This window comes from Cyprinodon variegatus, unplaced genomic scaffold (assembly GCF_000732505.1).
Source record: "Cyprinodon variegatus isolate N-32 unplaced genomic scaffold, C_variegatus-1.0 Scaffold820, whole genome shotgun sequence".
Lineage (NCBI taxonomy): Eukaryota > Metazoa > Chordata > Actinopteri > Cyprinodontiformes > Cyprinodontidae > Cyprinodon > Cyprinodon variegatus.
This window is the reverse complement of record NW_015151273.1, coordinates 291,156-302,408: the sequence shown is the minus strand read 5'-3', so window position 1 is coordinate 302,408 and position 11,253 is coordinate 291,156. Positions and strand designations below refer to the sequence as shown.

Here is an 11,253-nt window from a genome sequence, read left to right as displayed (position 1 = left end):
AACAACCAGTGACCACTAAGGGGTGGCCAAAAATGGAGAGGCACCAGAACTTTAGGGTCAATCTACACTGTTCCAACAGGAAAATGAACGAGCAAAACATCCACATTTTCTAAATAAAGACGAACTTTACTTTCCTACAGCCTTTGCTAACAAATAGATGCATATATTTAAACATCCATGCTTTCTAGATAAAAGGTATAGTGGATTAAATTCTTTCAGTTTTGAGTTCTGGGGCAAACATCTTTTCCAACGTTGTTACTTACCTACTTTTATCAATTTTATTCTGCATTAAACTGATATTTACAAGTACTATTATCTACATAAATTAATTATTTAATATGTTTTTATTAAAATAGTTATTTATCCATGACTCCTAGATGAAAGCAGAGACATAATTTTCTCTTTACCCTATAAAACTCAAAATCTAGTTCTGAAAAGAGCAGGGTTTCTTTACTTATCAGTAGTATATTGATGTGTGTTTTTGTTATAAATTACTTATGAATATATGAAAAAAAAGTAAATATTATATAAAAAATTAAAATGTTTTGAATATTCCACTTGATTATTAGGTGAGGAAAATTGATAGGGGTGGCCAGTGATTGGCTAATGGTGGCCATGTCCCCCCATCTAGCTCCGCCCCTGGTTGTCTGTCAAATAAAAGATCATTTCTGTGTTTTTAGAAATTAAAATTTGTGCAAGGCGCCGCACTACAAAGAAAAACAACAACAAAAAAATTATCTGCGAGATGATGCTTTATTTCCGAGCGGATCCTGAACGCAGCATATGTCTCCGCCCGCCCGGTGGGCGCTGTGACAGCCTCCAGACGCACATCCCCGGATGACCTGCCACCAGGTGGGCTGTGGATACCGCAGAGACCCGCGGCCGTTCCCGTGTTCCATCAGAACAGAAAGTAGCTCATCTCAGTAATGCTTTGTCTGCTCACCGGGGCTGCCTTTCGGATATCTGGAAATGTCATTCCGCGGGACCCCTGCGGCCTTAACCTTCTATGAATAAAGCGAAGGAAAGGCGCCGAAATGAAGAGCGACACCGGGAGAAGAAACTGAGCCGCTTGTTTATAGCTCGAGCGGAGGACAGCTAGCAGTTAGGCTGGCCAGAAAGCTCACAGCTGGGATATCGGATTAGCTCCACCATGGCTGGGCTCATCAAGAAGCAGATCCTGAAGCATCTCTCCAGGTTGGTCGATGTTAGCAACAGAGAAGCTGCCAGGAAGGCAGAAACTGGTTTTTAACAGAATATAATTGCTTCTATATGAAACAAATTTATCTCAATGTGGGATTTATTTGGCACAACTTGCTTGTCAGACATCGCAGTTTTTTTTTTTTTACACAGAACAGGAGTCATTAATCAGCTAATGGGTTAGCATCTTTAGCTAGCTGTCGTCATTAGCTAAAGCAGGTTCGACCAGCTGCGTGTGAAAAACAATCTCAGCTTCCACCTACAGACACTTTATATCCACTAAGCTTCTGTCAACACTCTTCATTTATCAATTTACCGCGGTTGGATTCGGGGTCAAGGTTCATTTGAATATGTTATGGACGTTTTAGAGCAGTTAGACAAAAACTATACAGCTTCTCTAAGTCTGTTTCATCTGATAAAATGAAAAGCATCACTATAAGGCATAAAAATAAATAAACTGAAAAGTGACACCAAGAGAGAAATTAACTAAAGGAAGGTGGAAGTACTAAAACAATCTGAAATAAAATAATCTTAATTTATTGTAGTTTTAAACCTTTTTATCAAGCAAGTAAGATTTTGTTATAATTAAGCAAATTCTTAAGAACTGTGGGTGCAAAAAAAGGTTGAAAAAGATCCTTAAAGAAGGCAAATGTTTATCAGATCCCCTCACTGTCTTTTCCAGGGCTATGTCATTGACTGTATTGCAAATTAAATGCAAAACAACTCAAAAACCTCTTAGTTTTTCTTCTTTTTTTTTAGCATTAAGTTTTTTCAAGTAGAGACTGAAACAGATCCACATTCAGCATACCATGTGAAAAATAATTTAATAAAAAAAATTATGCATTTTATCTAATTTAACACAAGGACATAATATAGTGTTTATGTTTCTGTTTTTAAAAAAAAAAGTAGAATCTCTCAGAAACAAATAATTTTCCAAACAAATTATGGTTTTTAAGACTTAAAGATCAGATTAACTTGCACTTCTTCATATCTAAAACTGAATTAATTTCAAGTCTTGCTCTGCAGCTAATGGCTTTACCAGTTATTTATAGATGCCATGTCCTGCTCTTATGAGAAGCATTCAGCTCCACACAGCTTTATATGAATAATTTATTTTTTCCACTGTCTCTCAAGGGACTTTCAGTGCTTCCTTGTTTGGTTCCTGGAAAACCTTGAAACAATCAGGAAACAGAATTTAAATGTATGTAAAAAAAGAAAAAAAAACAACATATATTTACTCTTTAATTAAAGCTCAAAGGCTACTACTTTGTCCTTTGTATTGCTAAAGGCGCAGGACATTGTCCTCTTCTGTCATCATGTAGTGTCTTCGCTCATGACTGTGCATGCCGTCAGCAACGTTAGCAGGAAATGAGTCCAGGAGTAGTGATGTGATCAAGCTTTTGGGCTCGTCTGATCTCAGCTGCCGCCTTATTGGTCGGTTACAGATCAGAAGCTGACCTCTGTGAGCAGCCAATCCTGAGCCCACCCTGCACGATGATGTCACAGCAACAATGCTGCTGTCAGAATGGCAAAGCGCCATTACCTCATTTATTTCAGATTGTGAGGTGCACCTTCAGGATACTGATTGTTACGTACATTCAGAGACATCATTTTTCTTCTTCTGCATCAGTCAGGGACAGTTTGTACCGCTGCAGCTGATGTACGCGCTCTGGAGCAGAGCTGAAGATCGTTTCTTTCTAATAGTTCTAATGTTTGTTGTGGAATGAAGCATGAGAGGCGTTAAAATCTTTGCAGTCTCTCTGGTATTTAACAATAGTCTGAGCGGTGACAAGAGCGAGCTTCCCTGTTCTGGAAGTCAATCAATAAGCGTTTCATCGGTTGTGTTCAGGTGGCCCCTGGGGGACAGTTGAAACAAATCGTGTTTGTCTACGAAAGAGATACGGGTTTGTGTATCGACACAGTAATCTGGCTCCCAGCCAGATTCTTTCACACAGATGGCGTACTCCTCACATATAGTAAAGAAAAAAAATCACAACTTTATGGTAAATCTGTTGTTAAAGTCTTAGAAATTAACCTTTAAATGAAACCAAAATCCTACAGGAAACAATTCCCTATCACAACAAGGGATGTAACTATTGTACATGTTACCAATAAAATTAATCAGTGTTTTTTTTTTTACTTGAGGCATCCTGGACAGAGCATTTTCACATAAGAATGTTTTACATGAAACAGTTTTGTGTTAATTAGTGCTCTGAGCTGCTTGTTATTTCAGCAGATGGCATGTTTAAAATCTGTAAGCTCTACTTGATGATTATTTCATTACAGTTATGTGTATAATGGACTAATCAGGTTACCTGTTTCAGTTCTGTACTTAGGTTGTTCACATTGTGTGCTTTGGTTAGATGAGACTGAGTTCTTAGCAACAAGGATGAATAGGTAGACACCTTGTGTTCTACGATGGAGGATCTGTGATGCTGTGGGCCGGCTTTTCTTCCAAATGCTCTTAAAACCCTGAAGGCATTTTCCTTCACTAAAGGATTGCACTCTAAATGAAAACTTAAGTGTACTTGTCATTATTAATGAGTAATTTATTTTTTCCATCTTTGGTTGTGCCCACATTTTCCTTTCAGCTGTTGCATCCTTCAGTATACTTTTTCCATCCCTTCCTGTTTCTTCTTGCCTGATTTTCTTATCTTAGGTGTTTGATTATTTTTCTTTAGCTTTGTAGAAATCAGATCTTTACCAATGCATAAACAGCAGGAGAAAACACGAGCATCTGTGCTGTAGTTAAGTATGACCCAGGAGATTATACATTAAAACATCTAAACATCATATTGTAATAACCCTGACGTTGATTGTTCAGGATGATCCCACAGGAACTTTCCTCCACTCGACTCTCAGATGAGATGAAGCTAAAGTCTTTCTTTCCATGATTGGAGGTTTGGTTTCAAGCCGCACCGTGAAAAATGCCTCCATTGTTGCTGCCCTTTTTGTCGTGATGAGCCGCCTCTTTCCATCCTGCAGTAAACTGTATGACAATGAAGATGAGGCAAAGCAGCAATGAGCTCTTATACGAAGTGTGGCTGCTCATGGCTGGTGGGAATGCTATTGCTGCGTGAGTCATCAGAGAGTGTGGGGCAATGAATGTGTAATCAGCTCGGCGTGTGAAGCGCTTGTGTGTAGGGTCTCTGTTGGGAGTGCTAGTGTGCTACATTCGGACAGGATTCCTGCAGACTCTGGCATCCAGCTGCTGTGCAACGTCTTCCTCCTTGTAATGAGTATAAATGTCCCACATTGTCTGGTTTCTAATGGTCAGTTCTAGGTCTGCAACTAACGATTATTTTGTAAATCAATTTGTCGATTCTTTTTTCTATGAATCGATTAATAATTGGATAGCAAAAGGTTCCTTAAAGAAGACTTTTCATGAAATGAAACAAGGTGAAACTAAAACTTTTCCACATGAGCAGCTTTGATAGAGCATATTGATATTAAATAAAAGATTATCTTAAATACAAAATGTTGACATATTTTTTTCCGCAAGTTTTCTATAGTTGCTGCTCTAAGTGGATCGCTCTGTCAGCTAAAGGCACATTTTACAGTCTCTATACTCCAGTTAACGAATAATCGATTACTAAATTAGTTGTTGGCTATTTTCAATAATCATTTAATCCAAATAATTGTTTCAGCCCTTTGTCAGAAACAGCCTGCTTTATTCAGGACCAGTGTTAAACTCAATAGTTAATGTGCAGAACAAGACCTTCAACTAAAAATCAGTCATTGTTTTCTGTTTTTAAAGGTGTTAAAGGTGTTTTTAAAGGTGTTAAATATTTTGACCTGAAGTTAATCTGCCAATTATGCAAACCTTAATCAGTTTACTTAAGTTGCTTAACACAGCTTTCTTTAAATAAATACAAAGTATAATGTTTAATGCTTACATCAGTGTCAATATTATTTCAGTAGATCAGACACAAACTTCTTCAGCGTTCCTGAAGAACCTTAGGCCACTGCTCATGGCCACGTTTAGGCTTCCTCACCGATGATACTGGATGAATCCCTCTGAATGCTAAACGTTTCCAGTGTCAGAGCAAGTTTGAAGCTCCAAAGCATCACTGAGCCACCACCATGCTTCACTTTAGGCATGGTGCTTGTTTTTTTCAGGAAATGCTTCATCCCTTCTACAGGCATATCTCTGATCTATAGGCTTGGAAATTTTACCTTTTGATTCATTGCTTCTTCTTTTTATAGCGGTGAAGAAATTAAAGCTGAATTTCTTTTTTATTTACAGTCAGTAGTTTTCAATAACTTAAAGTTGAGGCATATACTGTCTTGCTTTCTGTGTAAAAAGCTTCCCTTACTGGGAGAAATCTGGAGGCAGACTGATCCGCTTTAAAGCAGAGCAGAAGAGCATCTTTCTCTGGTTCATTCCTAAACATCTGGTCTGTGCATTATATATGTCTATGCAGCCCTTTTTTCCTCTCATATTAATGAATGGGACATAAAAGACAACCAAAACAATCCAAATGATGACATCCTATTGTTTTACAGACTTCTCATCAATTTTATCAATTGAATTAGCTTAATTTTTCTAAGGAAAAAAAAACTAATTTTCTATTCTAACTATTCTATTTCCATCTATGCTCCTTAGATAGAAAATATTATTACCATTTGGAAGCTTCTTTATTAATAAGTAAGAACTGGATAATATTGATTGGATTTTTATAATTGAACTAGTTAACAGTTGCACTCTCATGCTTACTTTCTCTTAAATATGCAGATTTTAAAAGTATATACTAGCTTCAGTAGGACTATTAAACACTCTAAAGGTGTTAGATAACAACATCTGAAGCACATTCAGTGATTTCCCAGAGAGTTGATAAAATACCTCAATCCCAACAAGAAATTAAAGTTTTTTAATCTTCCAATTGTTTCATATTTCTCCCTGAAGTCTGATGACTGCGTAGATTACATTGAATGGTGTCCTCCAGCAATCTCAACGAGTTTATTCTGTTTTCTATTCAAATAATACATTGCTAAAGAGGTTATTTTGCTTAAAAATTGGGGGGAGAAAAATAAAGATTGGCAGATGAATGTGTCTCTGATAGAGCTAAAATACAATGCATTAGTTCAGATCGGTAGCTTTAAAGAAATAGCATTTCATCAACCTCAAATCAGCCAAACTTTAACTGCTTGTCCAACATAAGCAAAGCTGACTGCTGGGAAATTATTTCCAGACAAAAAAAAAATACTCTGATCATTACGTGGAATCAGATGGATTTCCCAGTGTTACTCTACCTTTAATGTTGCTGTTCCTGTAAGCAGAAAGTCTGCTAAACAAACAGCAGCAGGTTTGCTAAGAATTAAAACCTACTTTACTGTCGCAAGTTAAATTATATTATCTTATTTTACATAAATGTGGGAGAAAACCCGCAATATTACTAAGGAGTTGACAAATAAAAGCTGAAAGGTCTTGATGTGCTGAAGCTTATAATCAGCCTAGGGCTGCAACTAACGATTATTTTGCAAACTGATGAATCTTTTTCGATTAATAGATTAATAATCGGATCGCCAAAGGTTCCTTAAAGAAGAAGAGAATGTTTTTACTAATTTAAACAATGTGAAACTAAAACTTTTCCGCTTGAAGAGTTCTGGATAGAGCAGATGAAACCTTAAATGCAAAATGTTTATATATATTTTACAATTTTAACATGATTACTTCTCTAAGTGCTCTGTCAGCAAAAAGCATATTATTTCAATAACTGATAAATCACGATTAATGGGATTAATTGTTTCAGCCCTAAATCAGCCCCACAGATGATCCCCTCAGCACTAAGCCTGAAAGTTAGATCAACTCTGTTCTCTATGCAGCTACTAAACCCAGACTGTCCAGACAGGAGGGATGCTAGCTGCTCTGGGGAACATGCCGTAAATGTTTCAGCATTCGTCCTTCACTACATTCAGCCGATGCTACAGAGTGCTGCTGGTGAGCTAAGGCCTGCAAGCAGCCGCTCAACCGTGAACACCCGCTCTATGCAGCTCTTTCTACAGTTTATGAGCTTGTTTGAAGGCTGCGTGGAGGTTGCAGTTCTCTACCCACTGACTCTGCAAAATATCGCCGACCCCAGCAATCTGTACACATATTAACAGTCCCTGTTTTTTTCACATTTCCTATGATTTTGTGTTTTTTTTTCTGTTGAATGCTACTGTGAATAGGCACAGGTTGCATCATATCAAAGTTTCCTGATAGCGACTCATCCGTTCACCATCCTCTGCTGCAGCAGTTTGAACTTAAGGTGCTTCACTGCTGGTTCTCATTAAAGCGACTAAAAACCTTAAATTATACTTTTTTATTAAGTTGCACAAGAGTTTGGCAATATAGTTAACCTCCTCGTAATCCTTTTTCCTTTTTTTTCTTTATATAATCTTGATGAGTCATGCCTTCGACCTGGTCTTTTATTTTGTCAGCCTTTGTGGAAGAAATCTGAGAGGCTCTTTTTTCATTCTGCTTTACTGAGTTTAAATGAAATGTTCTAGTAAAAAGATTACATTAAGAGCCCGTTGTCTATATTTTATCCTTCAGTATATTAGTTTTATTTTTTTTAGTTTTGTTGAAACTCCCGTTTGGGTGTCTATTTTTCCCCACATGAGGCTAGCTCTGTCTGGTTAGCTAAAATGAGCCTGTGGATGTCTGATTCACTTTGGTCATTTTCCCTTCAGGCCAGACTCCAGCTGGCCTCGCCGTCATCCGACCGCACCACAAATTCATCATCTTGGAAATGAGCAAAGCTGTTTCCATTCTGCAAAATCCACAGACATTTTTTTACACCGTTCGATGAGCTGTTTTCAAAGCTGCCATTGTAAAGCGCGTTGCCTCTGTTCTAGCAGCAAACAGACATGTAGCTCACATGGTTGCTTTATGTCCACAGCGACCAGATGTCAGTGGGTTTCAGACTGGCAGCCTCCTCCGACCCTGCAGCTCTGTAATTATGACCTGAAAGCCACTCAGCAGGCTAATATTGGTCTCATGTAATCATCGGTGCAAAGGTGTTGTTGGGTTTAGATTTGAGCCAAGTTTGCTGGGCGTTTTACAGAGATTAGATTCAAGCTGATGGCGAGTTCGTTCATAGGAAAGGATCAGCCCATTTCCCTTGGATACCAGTGAATAGCTTGATTTTTACTCACTATTAGTTTCAGAGAGAAATCTAAACTATTATCCGGTCTGATTTGTACTTTTTTATTAGGAGACTCGTCAAACTTAAGCCTCATGTCAAACCTTTAATTGGGAGGATTGCTGGTTTAGATATTGCAGTTAATATTTTATACAGGGGGTAGGAAACCACTGGCTTTCTCTCTTTTAAACTCTTAATGAACCTTGAATCAGTCTGATGAGCCCAGTCCTGCTGTCTGCACTGGAAAAACAAACTAGAAATAAGTAAAAATTTCTTATTTACTCTTAATTTGAGTAGGTAAATGATAGTTTGCCAATGGAATAAGTATTTTTACTCTTTTAAAAAAAGATATTTAGATAATATACACTTGAAATAAGACAATGCAATTGTTTTTTGTTATTTTAAGTGTAAATTGTCTTGTTCCATTGGCAAGATGTCCCTTTTACCTCCTCAATCCAACAACAAATGCACCTCTTTTAAGAAAAAATAACTTATCTAGATTTCAATTTATTCCAGTGTGGGATTATAGCTGAAGGGCGACACCCTGTAATTGTTCGTGTTGTGCTGAGAGATGACAAAGGTCTGCAAGTCTGTAGCTTTAATGATTCTGATACAAGGACAGCTGATTGCAGACATTTGGCTAAATTACAGTATTGATTTATTTATGGAGTTGGGAGAAGAAGGTGACCAATAAGAGGCGGAGAAGCCAGATAAGGAGCGAGAGAGTAAGCCAAACTAGCTGGTTGATACTTGATCGGTAGCTTAAATGAATATTTCACTCCTCACTAGGTAGAGAGGCCCCTTTCATGTCACCCTCAGTGACAAACCGACTGTTTTTTTTTTAAAGAATGCACTTTTCTTCATCCTATTTAGCTTTTTTAACTCCATCAAGGATCTGTTTATTATCTTAAAGCTAAATAACTTACGCAGATGCTGGTCCGAAGATTTTAACACTAACAGAAGATTATGTCGAGTAACAAAAGAGAACAAATCACCAGCGAGCTGACGGTGTGAATCCTTCAGAACGTGGGCTGTTGGATCTAACCAACCTGTGCTCCTTTTTGTCTCTTAGATGAGGCCTTTATCCTCCTTCCTGTATCCAGTTACTGAGTGGTGTATGGTTTGCACATCTTTTGTTTGAAACCTTCTTTAGGTCTTCTTCTTTCCCCATGGATATTTTTATTTATTTATTTCTATTTGTATAAAAGCCAGAAATCCTTGTTTGTTCACGTTTCTAATCACCTCATTGTATTCAGTCCTCTGTTGGAGGATTTTAGGGCTATAATCTTCCATATTTTAAGCTAGTTAGCTGTTAGGCTGTATAGTGAGTAACATTTATATCTAAAGACATAAGATGGCATCAAATATTTTTACTTAAAGCCCTTTGTAGATTTGACCATTCCAAGTAATTAAAGGTTTTGTTGTCTGTTCTAGTTTTCCTGGTTGGTAGTATTAAAGGCCATCTTTTAAACAAACCCCTCCAAGCTTCTAATTTTCTAGCTGATGATGTAAGCTAGAGCTGCAACTAGCAGTTATTTTGGAAATGGATTAATATGTTGATTATTTTTTTTATTAATTGATTAATAATCAGATAGCCAAAGGTTCCTAAAAAAAGATTTTTAAAAGAAATTAAACCAGGTGAAACAAAAACTTTTCCACTTGAAGAGTTCTGGATAGAGCATAATGACAGATGAAATCTTAATTGCCAAATGTTTATGCATTGTTTTATAATTTTGATATAATTACTGCTTTAAGTGTTAGCTAAAGGCTTCACTGGAAAAACAATCTAGAAATAAGTAAAAATGTCTTAAATTAAGTGTATTTACCCTTAATTTGAGTTGGTGAATAAGATTATCTGCCAATGGAAGGAGTATTTTTACTCTTAAAACAAGATATTTAGAGAAAATGCACTTGAAATAAGACAATGCAATAGTGTTTCTTATTTTAATTGCAAATTGTCTTGTTCCATTGGCAAAATGTCTCTTTTACCTCCTTAATCCAAGAACAAAGGCACTTATTTTGAGAAAAAATGACTTGTCTAGATTTTTTTTTTCCAGTGTTACAGTCTCCATACTCCAGTTAACAATCGATTACTGAATTAGTTGGTAATTATTTCAATAATATATTAATCACAAATATTAATCTGAATAATAGTTTCAGCCCTAATTAAAGCTCTAAATATAACCTGGAGTTTGTCTACCTTAGCTTAGCATTTTGTCATCTTTAGGTTGTTAGGAATGCAATAAAGATTTCGACATGAATCTGATCCTGAATAATGGAGCGGCGACACGTCTGACCCATAAAGCCTCCTGCTGGAAGCCATGATGTCACAATCCCACATGCAAAGGTCAAGGTTTGCCAACAGCATCACGTCCAAATCCATCCTGGCTACCATGCGTTTCAAGTGGATTATAGTGTTTGCCCTTCTTTTGTTTGTATATCATCAAATCAGATGCTAATCCCAGTAACTGCTGCAGCCTTGTTACAGTGAAGCAGTTTAAATGCATCTAATGCATCCATAATGTTGCTGGTGGCCTTAATTCTTCAATTTCTGTATTTTGTTTAGGGCTGAAACATTCGGATTAAAAATTATCAATCAAATATTGAAATAGTCTTCAACTAATTTAGTAATTGATTGTTAGATTATAGGGAGGCATGTAGATGGCTTTAGCTGACAGAGCAACTCACTTAGAGCTCTAATTATACAAAGATTAAAAGAAATATATAAACGTTTTGCATTTAAGATTAACAAAAAGTTCTTCATCTCTCAGTAGGCCTTATCCAGAACTCCTCAAGTGGAGAAGTTTCAGTTTCACCTGGTATAATTTAGTAAAAAGTCTTCTTTAAAGGAATAGTACACCCAAAACATGATTAGCCTTCATTTTCTACTCACCCCCATGCTGAACAACACTCTGGAGTACTTTTTTGA

At 36.9% G+C, this 11,253-nt stretch overlaps 1 protein-coding gene across 3 annotated transcripts in view; it reads left to right on the top strand.

The window, feature by feature from the left end:
- Window positions 1-815: 815 nt before the first annotated feature.
- The window catches only part of uhrf1bp1l (UHRF1 binding protein 1-like), a 35,022-nt gene continuing 24,584 nt past the window's right edge, over window positions 816-11,253 (top strand). For all 3 annotated transcript variants that reach the window (XM_015396785.1, XM_015396784.1, XM_015396783.1), the window contains exon 1: window positions 816-1,194. In XM_015396785.1, the coding sequence (XP_015252271.1) occupies window positions 1,151-1,194 (44 nt within the window). In that variant the 5' untranslated portion in view covers window positions 816-1,150. The remainder of the gene's footprint in view (window positions 1,195-11,253) is intronic.